This window comes from Drosophila montana, unplaced genomic scaffold, assembly GCF_035044405.1.
Source record: "Drosophila montana isolate Dmon_TW-CO22-7 unplaced genomic scaffold, ASM3504440v1 contig_2581_1, whole genome shotgun sequence".
Lineage (NCBI taxonomy): Eukaryota > Metazoa > Arthropoda > Insecta > Diptera > Drosophilidae > Drosophila > Drosophila montana.
In genome coordinates, this window is record NW_026997444.1 from 719,831 (window position 1) to 740,486 (window position 20,656).

Below are 20,656 nucleotides of genomic sequence, written 5' to 3' on the forward strand. Positions count from 1 at the left end.
ACGATACTGCTAAGCTTTTTCAAATGTGAAAGCGCCACTTTTAAATAATTTTGAATTTTTTGTTGACTTTTTGAAATTTTGTCGTCTATTCACCAAAAACTATGTAAATATTAAAAACTTGATTGATTACTTCGGCCGCCAAACATCCTCCAAAGCCTCTTCAATGTTGATTATGTCACCCAAACGAACGGGACCTGGCGATAGGGCAAAATAAGGCAGCAACTTTCACAAAAAGCACGTTTTTGTTTTTTAAATCTTACTTACCTTTAACAGCTCTGAGCATTTGATTACGCGGAAACTTCAACAACTCCACACGGACCGCAGTCATAAGGCCACGTGCCCCAACACGACCTAGGACTTTTACGACTCTGGCCGGGGCGGCGGGCGATTCCATGCTCTAGATATTTTACAAAATTCCTTTTATGATATGAAAGCTAGCGCAAAGCTTAATACTAATATATTAGCTTACTATATTGAGAATCACAAATATCGGAATCGGACAGTTTGGATTACCTAATCATTAATGACGAGAGGCTTATTCGAATATTAATATTTATATGGTAAATGCAAGAAACAATATCCTATAATTTAAAACTTTCCCAAGTCTTTCGATTTTAAAATGTTCGACATACAACTTTATGTAAGGTAGTATTTAGAGAATAAAAATTATATATAATATTTGAAGAAAAAGCCTTGATCGGTTTTATGAGAAAACGAAAAATTAAAATATTGTTATTAACATCATCAACATAAAACTTATATTTCATAGAGCTCTTGTAATAGGTCGAAAATAAATAATAAATATATTGTTGAAGGCGTAATTAACCTTTGCTAAATATACATAAAATTATCATGAAATTGTCGATTAATTTAAAGGATTCTTAGGAAAAAAAACCGTGTTGAGTAGATAATGTGGGCCAAGATTGTATTGACGACAGGTTAATTTTCGTCCGGATTTCACTGCTAGAACCAATTAAAACTTAGCCCATGTACTAGAGGAAGATACCGTTAGACTGGGCCGTGATCCTTTTCCTTTGAAGGTTTCAGGAATAATGTCGTTGGAGTCTGGGGTAGATTACGCTCAAATTATCCGATAAAAAAAAGAGTATAGGGCACCTTAAATGTGTCCCAGATAAGTCTTTAATCCTACACAGCTACATTTGAGTTAAGTATGTAAGTTATTGCAATATTTAGCCGTGCACACTTTCGAATTTGCCGCGTAGTGTCAGATCCCTCATAATGGCGGCCAGCTCCTCGTCCTTGTGGGCGCGCATATCATCGATTAGCGATTCCCTGAAGCCGACATCTCTGGCCGGATCTTGGGGCAATTGCTGTTTCTGCTTCTCGAGCTGCAATTGCGGCACCTCCACGCTCAATGTGGCACCAATGCGCTCCACATTCAGGCGCCCCGCCTCTCCAATGCCGATCTGGCTCCAGCTGTCGGTGCCGAACCAAATGGAGAGCGCTTCATTGTAGTCGGTGACATGGGCGCGAAACGGATTGGTGGGACTGCCAAAGCCCAGATGGCTAATGGTGTCTCGCAGCACCTTGGCCAGCTTTGGCACACTCTGGGAATAGAACAGCACGGCGCCCCCGACCAGATGTGCCATGGAGCGGAGGCAGCGGCAAATGTGCTTCTTCAGGGCCGGCTCGAAGTCCATGAAGACGTCGTATTTGCCGCCCACAAGCACAACGGGAAAGGGCAGCAGGTCCAGTGTGCTTATGTCCTGCTTGGCGTGCTTCACACGTTCCAAGGAGCGTCGCTCCACATCCTCGCGGAGCTGCGGCGCTGCCAGCTGCATCAGCCGCTGGGCCGTATCCCGCAGTCCCTTATAGGCGCACTCCACGTCCGCCCAGACGCGCTGCGGCTGGGATAGATCGATCATGATGAAGACGGACAGCTGCTGCAATCCGTGTGTGCGCATGGGCACCTCCAGCAGCTGTTCCGCGTTGTCCAGTGATCCCAGCTCCCACACGTTCAGCACCTGGGCAGATCGGCCGGTGCCCGTGCGGCGACCATAACTGTATTCCAAGGCCATTGTCGGACGCGTCGTGTGCTCCTCCCGGTCGAAAAACTTGTTTATAGCCGTCGATTTGCCCTGCGCACAGTTTCCCACTCAGTTATCGATATCGTGTATCATGATGAACATCGTCCACTCACCACCCCTTTGCTGCCCAGCACGAACAATGTGCGCTCCTTGGGCGCCGTGCTGGCTGCCTCCAATTGGCGCAAGCGCTCCTGCTCCTCCGCCAAGCGTCCGGCGATCTCCTGTATGCTGCCGGCTGCGCCCAAACTAAGTTCGTTGCCTTTTTCGAACATGCTCTGCATTTTCGCATGCAACTTGTATAAGAACTGTGGCCAACGCATGACCCAGGCACAGTTTGTTTGCATTTTCCAAATGTAACCATGGCAGCCGGCCAGTGTTGCCCCTTTTTCCGGGCAATCTGACAAAAAAAAGCGTAAAAGTTAATGCACTCGAAAAAAAATGTGAAATAATAGTGATTTATTCGGGAGTTAGAAAACTTGCAGATGCTGCTGCTGCTGCTTCTACTGATCCGAAGGTACATATAGTACACAAATGGTACATTTGATTGTATAATTGTGTACCACATTTGACTTTATATTTCCTCTTTTCATATAAAAACTAAGGCGAATCATTAAAACATTTTGGTACATTTGTACCACATTTGGCAACGGTGTATGTATATACTGATGTGGATAAATATATACAGAAGTTCGTGTCTAGGGAGCATATTGAGAGCATCTACTACGAAGTATATGCTTTTACAATAGCTCGCTTTTACATCGCTTCGAAAAACTTGGATTCATTGAATTTGTTGCGATGTAAGCAAGAAATGGCGTTATGTTCTATGTTAAACATTCTATGTTCTAAGCTATGTTTTCCTTAGATCGATAGATGGCGCAATTTAACGAACACGTTTGGTAGATACCCAATAACAGAAATATGTTATTATTTCATGTTTGAAATTTATAATTATTACAAATTGGCTGTAGATTTATTAGTTACAACTTGAAAATATTTATGTTGTAATGTGTTTCTCGCTGCCCACTGTATACTTAGCACACTGCTTGTGAACTGCTTGGGTGATACATCTGTCGGAAATAATTGTTCGTACGGTCTTTATGTTGTAGAGAATTTGTGCTCTCCACATTTGCTGTGATGAAAACACTAGATGGCGCCTCAATATAACGGTAATAAATGTTTGTTTTATGCTATGTTTCTTTGGTTCGATAGGTGCTCGATACACTGCTTGTTTCCTGTGAACACATTCACATCTCTGAATCAGGACTATGTTAAATGAGTCGACGTTGTTGTTTCTATGTTTTTTGCTTGTTCTATGTTTTAAAATTAGGTGTGCTATAAACATATTACACTGCTTTGCAGGCACTTTCTCCTACTGAAAGCCAGGTGGCGTAATTTTAATAAAAAGAAGTCGATTTTGGACCTCGAAATGTTATTTGGAAATTGCATGTGGGTGTGCGTGTGTGTGTATAGCTGGATTAGATAGATAAGTAAACAACAGGCACACGAACGCATAAATGCTTGTATCCATACACAAACTTGTGTGTGTGTGCATGGCCGCCGCAAAAAATCTCCATGCACACATGCCAACGTACACCCACACATACATTTAAACGATCTATTGAGAGAGAGTTGAGAGCACTGAGAGTAAGCCAAAGCAGTTTTCTGTAGTGAGAGTGAGATAAAAAACAGCGATGCCGTTCTACCGCACAAATCATATGTATTTCTTACTCTCTTGTTCTCTGAGAAAGTGAGCGAGTCTCGGAAACGAATATAAAACGAAAACGAACGTTTCGAAGAGCGAAAAGCCAGCTGAAGAGCCACGATCAATCCTGAAATATTACGGATTTATATTCTCTTTGCACATATTGTCCCGACAGGTGGTCGGCAATATTACTTATCTCTGTTTGGGCACGGCTCCGTCCGCACGCTCCATCCGGCTGATTCGCTTTTGCTTTTAGTGGCTGCGCAGCATAACCGAGCCAAGCCAAGCCATCAAACATAATTACTTTGCCCCAAGGCATGCGCCAATTGACATTTTGGTGGCAGCCCCGCCGAGTCCGACAAACTCATTAGTTTGAACTTTAAACCGGGCCAGCTCCATCCTAGCCGTCGGCTCCAATTGATAATGAAATTCGTCGGGTTGGCCTTTAGCTGAGACGCTGCACTCAGGACTCCGCCGGTTAAATCGAACCATGCAATCGCCTCTCTCCAAGCGAGTTTGGTTTTTGTTGCACCTCCCTCGCACTTTGTGGCCTGCTTTTATTTGTATGCCCTGCACCCACTTAAAAAGGAGTCGACCCGCAAAACATCTCATGGTTTTTCCATCTGTATAAGATCTTACGTCTTTATAAATGTTTATAATGTCCATTTCAGAATTGCAAACGGGTAATTGGAATGTTAGCCCGAAGTTTACATGTTGCTAAGAGCACAGCCTAGGCTACCGAGCCGGGTACGGGGTATCTTCTAGTCGGTCACCCTTGCTTGCTTACCGTTCTATTCATTCCTGATTACGTGCTCGCGGCCACTTGCTGCAACCTTGCTCCTTTTGGTCCTTTTGGATGCGCCCAAAGGCAATCGATGGCAACAATTTGTGTGCGTCTGCCTTTATATTGGCCTGGCTTATATCCTAGTGCTTATTTATGCTGATTAATCTAACAAATATCTCATTTCTATGATAACTTAACTAGTCGCTACCTGGCTTCTAACTGCTTCCCCGTTCGCTTTCACATGATTTAATGGGTTACACAGAAATCTAAGTTGGAATTCCTTCCTACTGAATCAAGTTTTATTTTATCTCGCCCCAAAGCAAAAGTTCATAGAAGTAGCCTACTTCTTCCGAACATCTCAAGCTGCTCACTTGCATTTCTGCTCTCAGCCCCAGCAAAAAGAAATACTTGCTTAAGAACTTCGGTGTTCTTGACAGATCTTTATATTATATCTGGAACTTTCGTATTATATCTTGAACTCGTATCAAAAGGTCCTCGGGAAAATTCTGTGTGACATCTTATAGTGCTTATATATCATCTGCGGGATATATACGAAAGTGTCGCAAGAGAAATCTGCAAAAATATATAAAAATTATAGGACACTTGAAAATCTTACAGGTACTCAAACCAGGTGATTTCTGTGTTTGATATAATTAAGAGTTTTGGCATTGGATTGGATGCGAATGAAGACTCAAATGGACAACCGCAAAAGGAATCACCTGGCCGAAATATGGATTTGAGGTATAAAGCGTAATAAGTCAAATATAAAAATATATTCACAATTCCTCTTTTGAGTTTTGATTTAATCAGAGGGGTCAACTAATGAGAAAGTAGATGGAAATGTGAATGGAAGTGCGGGCAGGATATTAAACGTCGACCTCGCCACTTGAGGTTTGACTTTTGGATATTGCTCAACGCGCTTCAATCGGGATAATCAATCCCTGCAATGCCCAAAAGTTTTGAATATATGCACACATCATTTATACGCAGCATTTGGGGGCAAGTTTGTGTCACGCCCCGGCGATGGCATGGGAATGGGAAAAGGATGCGCTGACGTCATTTGTCATATGTCAAGAAAAAAAAACAAAGCCCGAAGCTAAGTTGGCATGTGAGAAAAAAGTTGCAAGAAAAATGGCTGACTGTGCACTCGGAACGTGCGTAAGTTAAAGTTTATCGTCCGCGGCTCTACTTCCATTTGTTGAAGGTCCTGTGGATGTTGAATTTTTCATTACAACCTTCTCTGTTCGACAATTAAACAAGAAAGAGGGGCTATCTTCGGCACGCCGAAGATTTAATACCCTTGCAGACCCAAACTTTTCGTAATGCTCATAGCCCGTATCTAAGAAGCACAGGGAAGATAGTTAATGCCGAGTATGCTTAAGATATATTGAAAAATAAAAAAGTTTTCCATACATCAACTTAATTTTCGACAGATCGTTCCTATGGCAGCTATATGATATAGCGGTCCGATGTTGATAGGATTTGGCATATATATGAGAAGCATAGTAAAACTAATAAATGCCGAGTTTGGTCAAGATATCTTGATAAACAAAAAAGTTTTCCATACAACAATTTACTTTTCGACCGATCGTTCCTATGGCAGCTATATGATATAGTGGTCCGATCCAGCTGGTTTTGACATATGAACTGCGTGCAACAGAAAGAGGGACTTCTGCAAAGTTTCATAAAACTGAGAGACTAGTTCGACATGGCTATATCGACTCGGCTGTTGATACTGAATATATATACTTTATGGGTCGGAGATGTCTCCTTCTATGCGTTACAAATTTCACGACAAAATTATAATACCCTCTGCAAGGGTATAAAAAGGGGCATACATCATTTAAAAGGCAACCGAGATTGAACTCTCTCTGTTAAGTAAATATATTAACGCACAATTATTCCTGACCTTGGCCAGACAAGGAAGGAGTGGCAAGCGAAGGAAACATCAAGGACAAATTCGAGCGTCATCAAGGCGAATTCTTGTTAGTCCTGTAATTGTTGCAATCCTTCGAGTTGCTGTCAGAGTTGACACGTTCTTTTGTGGGCGGCAGGTCTGGGCGAAAAGGCCTGCCTGGGGCCCGACTATATGCTAACCGATTTTGATGGGCTGTCAGGAACTAGGACTGGGGACTGGGGACTGGGAATGGGTCTTTTTTTTTTGGGGCGCCAAGTTTGTCTGTCAGCTGCAAGGGGAGATGCATTTTTTGCGACTTGTGAAATTATCGAAATTGTATTATGGAAATTTTATGCAAACCATTTTTGGAGCAGCGCCTGCATTGCTTTTGTTGTTGAAAATTAGTTTTTCAATTTGCCTTTGCTGGCAACAACAGCAACAACAACAACAGCAACAAAAAGCTGCAGGGCGAAGTTTTTGCTTTGTGCAGCAGCCGACCAAGAGAGAGAAACGACAAGGACTCTGCGTAGCCGAACTGGAGGCTCCTCTATATTCGCTGGCCACCACGAACAAGTTATGTGCATATTTCTGGTAGTTTTGCAATTTTCAATATGCAGATTGATTTCCATTCATATTTGTATTCGTATTTTGTGTGCAGCTAAACTTAAGCAGATCGACGTTAAACGGAGAAAGACCCTCTCCACGTGCCACCTTCATAGAAGCAGGCCTATAAGCATCTGCAATTCTTAATTAAAAACCGGAGCACTGCCCAGCGGAGCTATAGATAACACAACGTGGGCAACATCCAGCCAGCCAGCCAGCCAGCCATCCATCCCTCCATCCAAGGAGGTCTAGTTTAATTTATGCCAGGAGCACAGTGCTGCACGTAGTTCTGCTGAGGTGAGGAATTTTAGCCCGTAATGCTCTATGGTAACTGCACGGCACGTAATTGCAATTTCTGTAGAACTCCGTTGACCTCCACTTGACCAGCATTTGATAGGCTTTCGGGTCATGGCCCCCAACTTTGGAACTGGCTATAGACAGTTCGAAATAGTTTTGCCTGTGGGCATGAGGTGGAAAGTTAGGTCAAGAGCTATTAGGTACCTTAATTATTCAAAATTATATGCATTAAATATGTGTACTAAGTAGGGAAGATATTAATTATTCCAAATTCGATTCGCATGCTAGGCTCTAAAAAGTAAGAGATGGAAATAGCCAAAATTCTGGATTTGCCAAAGACACGATCGAGAAGTTAGTCGAGCTCACCAAAGCTTGTCCAGGTTAGATCCCATCGAGCCATTGAAGCAATCGGTCAAAAGAAAAAATATTTGAAAAAGAGACGTGTTTGGTAAATACAAAATAATTATATCGTGCAGTACCACATGCCTGCAATGGTAGTCAATTTTCGGAACGTATTCTCATGTCACAATCGGATCCAATGCGAAAAAACAATAAGGTTAAGGTAAGGATAAGGATAAGGATACGTCTATCAGTCTATATACGCAATTTATGGCCAACATTAACCCACGCATGAGAAAAAGTATCTCTAATCTGACACACCAAGGAATATGCTTTATGGGATCATGAAAAAAACGCAGTGTGAAAAAATGCCTTTTTTTCAGTTTTGTCTGCCCAGAATATAAGTGTAAAGAGCTGTCAAAGCAGCCTTTAAGATATTAATGTTCCTGATAAACATGAATAACGAAGTCGAACAAGCTACTTTTTATGCCCTGAACCCATTAGAAATGGGTAAAAAGGGTAAAATGTATTTGTTTGTACATTTGTTTAGAATTAGCTTGGGCTTTAGAGAGCTTAGAGAAATTATAATTTTTTAACTAATATTTCTTAGACATTTAAAATGAAAGGCTTTAATATTTTAAGCATATGCATGTTATCTAAGTATGCTGAACATAGCTCATTAAATTTGCATGCAATTGTTTGCTTTTTTTGAGCCTTAGCAAGCGACCTAAAGGTTGCCTTGGTGGATGATCCTTTAAGGACAGCAGTCCATCAGCTACATGGCCCATCCTTCTGCCCACCCCTCCCCATTATATAGGCAAGAAGGGTTTGCAGAAGAAAAAAAAGAGACGGGAAGTCCACCCCATTGATCGCCCAAGCCGGGAACTCAGATAAAGAAAAGCCAAATCGAATAATTATAAAACTTAATAAGTAATATTAAGCATGTAAATCCCATTATTGTAAAGCTAGGCTAAGATAAATAGATTAGCTAATTAAAAGAGAGAAAAAAAAGAGAAATAGAATCTTTTTTTTGTGTTAACATGAGCTTTCGATACGATTTTGGGAGATTCCAAAAGCAGTTGCTGGTCCCATCTGGATTCTGCCAGTCCTCGTCGATTTAAAATGCTTGAAGCATTGTTTTAGATCTTTTTGCTTTGATTTGAATTAAATCGTGCTGCTTAAGGCGGCTGATGGCAATGTGGCACATAAATTATGCCTTGTTTGCAGCAATTTGATTGGAGGCTTCTCGAAAGTTCACTGTGAGACTTTTCACTTAGTTTCGACCAAGTAAATAGGCAAACTGCAAAAGGGACTTCAACTTTTGACTAAGCAGTGCCCCCTTCCCCCTTTCCCACTCCTAATGCAGCTGGCAATTTTTTTTTTTTGCTCTTTCTTGGCCAAGTCCTGGCTCGACCGACTCCAACTTGTATGCGTTCACGCTTGGCAGCCAATTCAAGTCGTGTCACTTTGTTGAGTTTGTGTTGAGAGTTCGTTGGTTGAGCTACCGACTCTCCATCTCTCTCCCTCTCTCTCTCTCTCTCCTTCTCTCTCTCTCTCTCGCGCGCGCTCTCTTTGCCATTTGAAGCTTCTCGTAATTCAAATGTCAGTCATTCAGTAAGTCAGTCAGTCAGACGGCAAAGTTCTTGCCAAGCTTACACCACTTGAGCTTGGCAGATGCAGCCCCCCCCCTCCCCCCGCATGCATCCTCTGGTTAGCCTCCTGCCATCATGTTTCACGTGGGCAGGTGTTGTCCCATTTTCCGTGGCTTCCCTTTGAACTTAGCAGGATAAAACATTCGTGCCTTGCGTGAAGCTGTATTATGTTTATATACTTATAATAAGAAACATATTTGGGTTAAATATTATTATTATTATTATATTCTCTTTTAACATTATTATTATTTTTATTTAAAATCTGCTCGCTTTTTGGGCATTTCCAGACTAGTTATCCATAGGCTTTTTATTTAGAGCCGCATAACAAAATATTTCTGTGCCCATTTGTTGTCTTTGATTGAAGGTTTGTTTTGCTGAAGATATGAAATTAATTTGTCTAATATAGTAAACGTAGTTGAACTCAGCATATTGAGGCGAATTTTCTGCTAGCATTTCAATTGCGTTGCTTTCAATTCTTGGCTAAATATCGAGTTTTCATTTGGCCCCACAATTTTTTAAAGCTCGTGCGCTTAATTAGCCACAGCTGCAGCCTAGGAAGCTAGGTAAATCTAATTAGCAGATAATTTTGTAGCAATAGCAAAACCAAAACAGAACCAACTTTCGGCTATGCACTTGCACTTGCCCCTAATCCCGGCCAGATGTAGGCGCGCCGGGATGCATTGATGATGCGGATGATGCGGGGCAAGCCGTCTGCACGAGTAACAAATCAAACGAGTTGCTTTTCTAAATTACATTTGAATTATCTTCAACCCAGCTACGTCCCTTCCTCTCTCGCTCTCCCTCCCCCTCCTTCTCTCTCTCTCATTCATTCATGTTGTGGGGCCCTTTTTGTGGCACTTCTGGCTGATGGCTAACATCCTTAAACAGAGTAACAACAATGGCAAGGACCTGGCATGCAAAGTGGATCAAACAGCCAAAGTTAATAAACACTTTGCTCGTTGTTTCTCCTTTGAACACACGCCCGTTGTTGCCCTTTGGCCTCGCTCCGTTTCAGCAGTGTCCATTGCAATTTGGGTTTTGTTGCACAGTGAAATTGAATGCAAATAGAAAAACACACACACACACGCACAGCACTTAAATTTACGCGTTTTCCGTTTCAATTAAAACAATTTCAATTCTCATGAGCCCCAGCGCCCCCCATTCGCCCCTTCGCCCCATCGAGCCCCATTAAGTAGGCAACGCTTTTGTGCTTTGTGTGCCCTGCTTTTTAGCGCATGCAAATGGACTGTTTTGTTGATTGTACCACAGAATGGCTAATTATTTATAGCTTCTGTCATAGACAGTCATAGACAACCATGACCGACTGATCGGCCGGGTAACTTCCAAAGATCCACTTAAATCATTTCATGAATAAATGTGTACGACAGCTTACGCTAAGTACAACTCTTTTCAATAAATAAATAAATAAATATCTAATAAAATCTAAATAAATGACAATAGATTGTATCAAGTTTTCTCCACTGAATATGCTACCCTGCTCCTAATAAAATATTTGCTCTTAGGTTACCCTCGGGAAATAGCTGACCACGCCCAGCTATGAGTAGGAGGATAGCTTGCCGGATAGGCTAACAAATTTTCCCCGTTTCCTATTACTATATCTTTACTCTATATATTTAGTACTAGGGTATGTTCTGGGTATATTCTATACTCTATATATTTAGTACTAGGGTATATTCCGCGCATATTCCGGCCTTGCCCGTGGAAGATTTGTGCTTAACATCTATGTTTTTCATCCAGTTTCTGAGCGTGAAAACTTAAGGTCTACCCGTGGTGTCTTGAACGTTCATCGAATATTGTGTGGAAATCATGAAGCCGAAACTTTTGTTCTTAAATTTTGACCGGCACTTGCCGAAATTCTCACAAAGATCGTTGACAATGAGTTTAAAGCCGATCGGATGGTAAACAAAGAAGTTTCCTTTGTATGTAACAGGCAGAAGGAAACATCTTCAACCTCATAAAGTGTATATGTTCTTGATCAGCATCAATAATCGAGACAATCTCGCACGATTAAATCTAATGCTTAAAAGTGTATCAAGATCGATTAAGAAACATGGAAGTTATTATAAAGTTATTATATAACCGACCGAGCCCGGGACTTAATAGTTCCATTATGATCCTCATATGAGTATATGCAACATCTTATCAACATCGGGCCACTATATCAAATAGCTTCCATAAGAAAGATCGGATAAATATTAGGAATATCAATAATTAACAATAAATATTGATTATGGGGTCTGTGACTTTGGAGCTGTAACCGTGTTTATCCGTAATCGACTTGCTACATTTTTTGGCTTTGGCTCTTAAGCTGTTATTTATAAAGTTGGGTGTGGCTAGTCTCTGGCATCAAAATACGTTCAAACGGACAGTCGGACAGTCGGACCTCGGACCGAAACGAACAGAGTATGAAAATAACATCACGCGCCGCTGTGGCCCCGTAATGTGTCAAATGTGAATCGAGCAGGAAATCGCCGGACGAACAGCATGTCGCGCATTTAACGGAAATATTGAACTTCCACACTGGAAAGGAAGGCCAACCCGTAAGTCTATGGCTCTGACGGGGGTTCAGTGGGTCGAAGGGGGGAGGGCAAGAGAACGGGATGCCTGTACGCATGCGGAAGGGCTTGTCGATTCGCTGTGGCGACGTGCAAAAAACACTTGCACACATCCTTCTCTGACATTTGAGCGACGTTCAAATATACGGGAAATGAATTTTATGCTGAGGTGCTAACCAACACAAAAACAAATTTAGCCACAGCGCACATATATGTATATATATATATATAAAAAGGAAGTCTTAGTCTTAGTGCTCCGAATACAGATGAAGTTAAAATAAATATCTATAAAAACAAATAAGAGTGCCCGACTAGGGGATACCCTGAACCTTTTTCTATCGACGCCATATATACCTAAACTTTTTTTTTTTAATTGTACCCTTTGCCGGTGTCGAACTCGCAACCAAGCGACCAATCTATTTGCCATCGCCTCATGCCTCTCAGCCACACCAAGATTTGATCTCCCTTGAGAAGAACTCTCTATATACAGCACACAATGTTTTACATTCACAAATGCAATTCTATTTATTAAATATGAATGTATGTGTGTGTTCTGTAAGTTCTTACAATTCGCAAATGCTGTCCCAGGCTGGCCAAAATAACTACAAGTTTGACTGATTGACTGACTGACTGATTGGTGATTGTAACCTTGTGAGGTGAAGCTGCACGCTAAACCTCTTTTAGAAATTCCACCCGCAATTGTGGAAAAAACGCGAAAAACAGTTGCATGACATATTTTTTCGTTGTTTATTATCCGATCGGCCTCCAAATTCATTTTTAAAGATCTGTGTTCGAATTCATTTGAAAGGGGTTTCACACTTTTCGGAAAATCCAAGGAAAATAGGGGGGTAAATTTTCGCAAAATCTAAATAAAAAATGCGATTCACATACTTTTGGGGAAAAACTTACCGAATTTGAAAATTTCTTTCGCAACTATGGAAAATTGGTGTAACACGTTTGTTGAGAGTTTTATTTACAATCGAATCGTCTTAAAAATCATTTCCAAACACGTTTGGGAAAATTCATTTGATACGTTTTTCACAATTTTCGGAGAACTAACATCTTTTGTATGATAAATGCGAGTAAAAGGTTGAATGAACGAAAGTTTATATTGCGATTTTAAGATTCGCACCAAAAGACAAACATGAGCGGAGACCCAGCAATTTTTCTTTATTCAACTTATTCTTAAAATAAAACTTTAGACGTTGAGTTCCAGATAGTTTGGGTATATTCAAATTGCTTGCAGGCGGGATAGGGGCGAATAAGTTATATCTAAAATTCGAAAATATTTATATATATATTTATATATATATTCAATTGCTTGCCATCCAAGGCAAGGAAGCAACAAATTTGCGTGCATTGTTTGCGCGTTGCTGGCATTTTATGCCAATAAATTACCAATATGCACGGAGGCAAAACTTTTGTTGCATAAAACTCAGGTGGAATCAGGGGGCGGGGTCTGTGCGAAACTGACAAACTGCGCGCACACACACACACTTACAAGCATTTATTTTTATTTTTTTTAATTTTTACGCCGTAACCGAAAAGTCGAACTACGAAAAAGTCAGAGACATGACACACAACCAACGCGAGGAGTCAGACAACAACACGTTTGTGTGGGAGTCTGTATCTGTGTGCCATGTGCGGTGTGTGTGTGTGTGTGTGTTGTGCATTGGCTGACGCCAAAGAAATTTGGCGTCACTTTTATACGCAACGAGCGAGGAAAATAGGTAAGGCGCGGGCAGAAGTGGGGCCAATGCCGCAGACGAGCGGCAACAATGGCAAACAAAAATCCGGAAAAAATAGCAAATCGTAGAAAAACTCATACAATGGCAAGGGGGAACTCTCACGCAGACGTACTCCAAACCGAACTGTGGCCGGGGGCAAGGGCAGCTAATGTGGCATTCGGCAGGCTGAAGGCGGGAGGCAGGCAGAGGCAGAGTCAAAGAGAAGCTTACAGGCAAAGCTACAAATGGACCACGACTTCGACCAGGATGCAAAAGTGCTCCTGGCTGCTAATTGCAGGCAAACTTGACTGGAGATCGAGTGCGGATGCCAGAAGATCGCTTCACGTTTTCAACCAACGGTGTCAAAAGACAACTTTTTAATTTTTAACTTGAAATTAGTTTCTAAATTTATTAATTTTTTTCTAAATTCACTTTTTAACAATTCATTAAATGATTGCTCAATTAATTTAGTATTAGCATAATCCTCGACAAACAAAAATTAAAAGAGAATAATTTTGAAAACTTTTTCCCTTCTTATTAGCTCAGGTGTCAAGAGACACCTTTTGGTTGAAATAAATATACACAAAACCTTGCTAGAAATAGTGTTAAAGATAGGGTATGCTGATAATATACTTTGGAATATAGTATACTTGTATGTTATCCAGACAATTTGGATTGTCAATTCAATTTTAAAAGTTCAGTCTGTATTACAGTATAAGTTATTATGAGCCAAGTTATTGGCAACAAACAGCGCACAATTATTTGGCCTGCTCGTTCCACTTGCCCCTCTGCCAATAAGTAGTTCATCAATTCTTAATTGTATCTCAAAGTCAGGTGAGCGCATTCGAAATTCGGCCAATTTGTTTAAGGACCTGCGCCTGCCAAGCCATATCTAGAGCTGCAAAAAAATGCACACGGATGTTTGCCCTAAGCTCAAGTAGCTAACATTCACATGCGCACCTGCATATATATATATATATATGGTGCATATATTTGGCAGGCAGGTAAATATGGCTGTCGCAGCAGAGATAAGCCAAGCACCGCCATCGCCATTTTTGCCATCGCATGTGAAAGTGTACCTTGTCTACCTGCCCCTGCCCTGCCCCGTGTGCAACCCGAGTTTTGCATTTGATATTTTTGGCGGAGCAGACATATGGACAAGCAGCGCATGCAAACAGAAGCCAAGACAAATATTATTGAAAACCAAAATTTAAAGGTAAACACAGCTGCGATTGCGAGCTCCGAGCTCAGCTCTGTTTACGCGCTCCGCCAAGCGAACCGAACCGAACCGATTTTGTGACAATATTTCAAGCTCCAGTGACAAATTTTGAAGCCAAAGCCAACAGCGTCTTTTGCCGCCCATCTTTCTCCACGTGGCATTATCAGCTCGGTGGCATCGGCCCAAGCTCAGTCGAGGCTGCAATTAAGCATTCCATTTTTACGACCAGAAGTCGACGCGTTCCCGGTAATTTACTGAGTGTCGCAGAGTCTGTGCCCATCATTTAGGCGGAGTCAAAGCAACAGTTGCCGGGCCGAAAAGCAAAAGAGGGACAGCATACTTATGAGCTGGTCCAAAGTGCAGCGACAGCGGAAGTGAAAATGTTCCAGTTCTAGGTGAAAGCCAAATTTATTTGATGCCCAAACTCAAATGCCGTTCAACGTGCCAAAGAGGACGACGGCAGCTGACTAAAACAATGCCTGACACATATTATCTTTAGTTCCAAATGGCATCTGATTGTAATAAAACAAGTAAGAGTGCTCTAATCGGGTGTGCCCAACTAGGGGATACCCTCAACCTCAACTTCAATAGCTTTTAAATGAAAGATGCCGGAGCTTAATAGACTTAAATGGAAGCTACAAATCCAATTTGGTGTCCCTAGCGCTTACAACCTATGAGATTTGCTCTAAAACAGATTTTCAATATCGATTTTTATCGATTGCTTCCAAACTGAGCCAGTTATCGACTAAGGGATACCCTCAACCTTCTTCTAACAGTTTCTTCAATAACTTCAATAGCTTTTAAATGAAAGATGTCTGATCTAAATATACTAATATAGAAGCTACAAACCAAATTTGGTGTCCCTAGCTCTTACAACCTAAGAGATTTGCTCTAAAACAGAGTTTTTTAATATCGATTTTTATCGATTGTTTGGAAACTAGGAAAGTTATCGTTTGTCGTACTGTGCGGGCTCTGGGAAGATCTACGTTCAAAACTTTTTCAGACAGACTGACAGACAGACGGACAGACGGACAGACGCACATCATAATAACGACTCGGCTATTGATATTGAGAATATATGCACTTAATGGGGTCGCAGATGCAACCCTTCTTTCTCTTACACAAAATGGCTTCGGGGTATAAACGAATAAAAGATAAATTTAGAAGAATTATTGGCTGAAAAAAATATTAAAAACTTATCTGGTACAATAATAAACTATAATGTTAAATTGCAGTAGCAGTAACTATATCCTCTTGTTTATAATTTGGTACCATCTTAAATATGGACTTGTTTGTTTAGATTATGGAATCATCCTTCTGGCCACATGACTAGGATTTATGTATTTCATTTTTTACCCATTTTTTTGACATTTATTCTAATTATTCTTTGATCAGGAATCAGGACAGATTTGCACATAATTGAAAAGAAATAGGAGTACGTGCAAAAGATTTGAAATGCGACCAATATATAGAATGCACATGAGTAGCAAAATAAAATAAAGGATAAATAAAAAAAAGGATTATAAATGCAACTGCATTAAATTCTAAGGTTGGGTATTCGTTGAATTGGAATTAAAAATTGTTGACAATTTATCGAATCGAATTTTGAACAGAACTTCGTAATAATCGTAATAGTATAAATAATAAATAATAATAAATAAATAATAATGTCATGAAAAACCGCAAAGAGTAAAAAAAAAGTTAATTAAATTTAAATAAATACTAGGTATAAATATTTTATAAGCCCATCGTTTCCCCGTTTAATACATAGCAAGATCTGATCTGACTTGATGAAAAGTGACAAATATTAATCCAGACTAAGGGAATAATTTGCCGAAAAGATCCTTTTCAGATTTCGTTTTTCAGCTGCGCATTGTGATATGAGTTCTTCCGGAAAATCCATTGTTTTTCTTGAGCTTTATGCCGCGTCCAAAAACAAGAGCCAAAAGCCGAGCACTTGAATAGTGCAAAATGTGTCCTGAAGTGCAAATATTTAATTGCTAGCAAACGCCAGCGGCGAGACAATTGGCGCCTCTGTGCATTGCATTTCTTGCTAAGGAACTAAAGGGGATTTTGTGGGTCATAATTATGGAGAACACGACCCTGGCAAGCAATTAAAAAGCTGTGCAATTAGCTTGTTGCCTTAAATATTTAAAATATAACACACATTTCCATAAAAACAATAAATAAGTTGTTTCTAGAATGGAAGACTTATAGCTGCCAGTTAATCTGGGCTTAATGTTTTAACTTGAATCTCTGTTCTTCAAATTTATTTTCAATACAGATTTGCCATCAATTATCTCACAATCCCAGAAAGTGTTCTAGAAATAAACGAAGAAAGTGGCAACTGAAACGGAACTTTTATGATATTTTTTAAGTATTTGCAACATTTTCAAGCTTTGAATGAGATATTAATTAGATTCTATGCCTGATTTAAGATCAAAATAAAGCTGTAATATACTGCAATTATACCTCTAACATCTCAGCAGGTGTAGTTGCAGTCAGCTGATTGATAACTGCAACTGCAACTGTAGCCAATGTTAATGCATTTATCAGTTGCAATTGCAGCCGTCTATTTTCGGGCTAAAACAAACTCTTTACAGTTGCCGTTTAAAACTGTTAACACATGTAACATTACATGACGAACAACTCTTAAGCCAAATCTCTGGCATCTCCTTAACAGTCAAGAGCAAATACTGTTAACTCGCGACAATGTAAGCTAATGTTAGTGTTAACACACGTAGGGGAAATGCAGGCGCAGTTGCTGTTCTCTTTTGCTGTTAGCGGCGACATAAGAGAAATGTGTTAGAAAGGACTGTAAGGACTCTATTTAAGCATAATTGAAGCATTAAGAGAATGTTTTTTCAGGCGGCAATGTAACCAAGGCTGTTATTAAGTATGTTTGTAATTTTTATTTAATATTTGCATTAAAGCACACAAATAAAATTATTTCGCATTGTGAAAAAATTAAAAACCAATAAATAAATAAAAGAAATGTTGATACTTCTACCGCATGATATATAATATAGCTATCCTAAATCGGTGAAACAGGACCCCATTCAATGAAAATATATTGTTTTAAGATAAGGTTTGAAAATGATTGCAACATGATCTTTTCCCATAAACGAAAAAGTGGGAGCTTTTTCCATGAATTTCCCATAGGCAAAAAGGCTTTGCAGAAGATGGCGACGGAGACTTTCCATCGATCTCCCAATCTCGGTACTTGAATAGATCTAAGTAAAAATCGAATAATTAAAGCGACGTATAAGACTTAATAATTAATGTTTAGTATGTTAATTCCCTCAATATGCAGCTATGTTAAGATGGTAAAGAATAGTATCAACAAATAAGCTAATCAAAAATAAATGAAAAAATATATAAAAATGGGTCGCCATAAATCTTAACCCATTTCAATAGAGAGGTAATAGAAATGGCAACAATTATAACGCAAAAGTCAAACTTTTACCTTGTTAAAAAAATAAAAAATAATTGACATTTTTCACAAGTATTTGACTTAAGAATTTGGAGAAAGTAACAAATGCCTTTTGACCTATTAGCACCAGATTCTTACACTCACTTCTCGTCGGATATATATATAATATACATTAACTAGAAGGACTATCTAACGATTAATGCAATTAATTAGCTATTAAACTGCTCAGACTACGATTGCGGTCAATGATTTATTTGAATAACACCTCACATTGATGTTTTCTCATTAAATTAAAAACTGCTCTTTATTCTTAATTCAGTTGCCCAAAATACTTAAAATACGCTCAGACATGTAAGGAGGCAGCCCCCGTTTGCCAGCAGCTGCATGCAACCAATTTAATTAATCTGCACAAAATATGCAAGACAGCAAAAGTTTGCCAGCCCACACTCACGACCACGCCCACGCCCACACATGGCAGGGAATTGCCACAGTTATAATGCTTGACACAAAAAGCGTCAGTTGGCGCCTAAAAGCAGGCAACGGCAAAAGGCGAAGCAGCAGCAGCAGCGGCAATAAGATTACTTAATTGATTTAAATTTGCTTGTCTAGTGGGAGTTGATGATGTTGCACAGTGCCGCATGCCGCATGCGATAATGAAGTTGTTGACAAGCTCTTGGGCAAAAGAAAATGCAAACAACAGCAAAAACCAACAACAACAACAACAACAAGGCGGCAACTGCGACGTCAACGGAGAAGTGCAAGTAATTGAAAAGCAGCAAAAGCAGAAGCAACAGCTGCAACAGCAACAACAGTAAACAAAAAAAAGGCGGCGGCAGCAGCAAACAGCCTCAAGTAGTTGACGGTTGTTGCAGCTGCAGCTGCTGCAGCTTCACAAAGACGAGGGATTTCGGGCTGGGGCAACGTGTCGTATGCGTTATGCCTGGTATATTTGAATTATAATTATAATTAATGGCATGACGCGCCAAGTTATTCAATTTGTCAGCATACGCCTTAGCCGAGTCAAATCGGCATACGAATTCCAATCCGTATCCGTATCCTTGTCGCCGTCAACTGACCCCAATGGTGTCCTTGCTCTCTCTCTCTTTTTGCGGCTTCTTGTTATTGCGAGCCCAATGCGCCACACGTCAGTTGGTTGCCCGCTCGTTAGCGTTAGCTGACCGGCAACAAATCCAATATCAGGAGCAGCAAGGACATCATCTAGGCACGGACATGGAAGGCAAAGAGTGGTAGCTTAGCCATGCCCAGCAGCCCTGCGACGATGTCGAATTTTCTGACTCCTTTGTGTATGTGACCTGCATGCTGCGTTGGGCTCCAAAGTTTCGACTTCCATTTGCCCAGTTGTAAATTTTCGACGGACCAGAAAAAAAAAGCAACTACAAAACTGAGTGTGGTAGGAACGTGTCCAGCTATGCCTGCAATCATTAATGCAAAACAATTGCCCAAGGACTCTGTATGAAGATCACGAGTGCAGCCAGCCGGGAACAGGAGAACATAATTGTATAACAATTACCATAAATATCTTAGGCTCAATCTGTTAGATCTGTATCTATAGTAAAAATATTAATAAATAATAATATTAAATAAATATAAGCTTTAAACTCGAAATATATAATCGCGTAAAGCTTTGAAATATTTTGGACCCCCGCCTTTCACAACTCCCTTTTTAGTGTATTGGAAGAACATATCCGTAATCTTTAAAAATAAACAGAAACTAACCTTTGTTCACATTGTAGCTTCCTTTTACATATTCATACACAGAGAGAAAAACGACGGGCTTATGACAAGACTTTTCGTACTTGATTCTATACCAAAAAATTCGTAACGTTTTGAGCCCGAACTCGAGCTCAAAATTCTTGAGTTAAGTATAATTCGTACTTGATTCATTCATCATTTAAGCTCTAAAAGGTCTAAGAATAAGTATTAATATTCTTGCATCAAGTACAAAAAAGTTATTTTAAACAGTATATGTACCTAATACAAGTTTAAAAAAATCAAGAAGAATAAAAGTTTATTCAAGTTTCAAGTTTTTTTCTTTCTGTGTACATTAGCTGGTAATTCCCGACATTACCCGGTCCAAGTTATTTTCTTCAAATTTAAAATATCAGTTTTCCAACTATTTTCCGCGTTTTGTAAACAAAATTATAGAATACCTAAAAGTTAGATTGAATATCATCGAATAAGAACCAAAGAATGAAATCAACTTTAAAATTCCACTTTAAAGATCCTACGGATTGTATATATAGAGATAAAGATACAGATCGATTGATGGGCATTTAACGACAGGGCTTATTCTTTTCCCAAAATTCGGTATTTTAAAATTAGTTTTTCTCAATTTTTTGATCGGGAAGGGGCTGGCGG

At 40.0% G+C, this 20,656-nt stretch overlaps 2 protein-coding genes across 2 annotated transcripts; both read right to left on the minus strand.

The window, feature by feature from the left end:
• Positions 1–67: 67 nt before the first annotated feature.
• On the minus strand, positions 68–453 carry RpS28-like (Ribosomal protein S28-like). Its single transcript, XM_064682974.1, has 2 exons — positions 265–453; positions 68–194 (listed from the first exon to the last, which is right to left on the minus strand). The coding sequence occupies exons 1-2, from the start codon at positions 392–394 to the stop codon at positions 127–129; spliced, it is 198 nt and encodes a 65-aa protein (XP_064539044.1). The 5' UTR covers positions 395–453; the 3' UTR covers positions 68–126.
• Positions 454–911: 458 nt separating this feature from the next.
• On the minus strand, positions 912–2,430 carry LOC135428909 (cytoplasmic dynein 2 light intermediate chain 1). The gene is made up of 2 exons (XM_064683035.1): positions 2,162–2,430; positions 912–2,099 (listed from the first exon to the last, which is right to left on the minus strand). Exons 1-2 carry the CDS (start codon positions 2,390–2,392, stop codon positions 1,191–1,193), a joined length of 1,140 nt encoding a protein of 379 aa, XP_064539105.1. The 5' UTR covers positions 2,393–2,430; the 3' UTR covers positions 912–1,190.
• Positions 2,431–20,656: the final 18,226 nt, after the last annotated feature.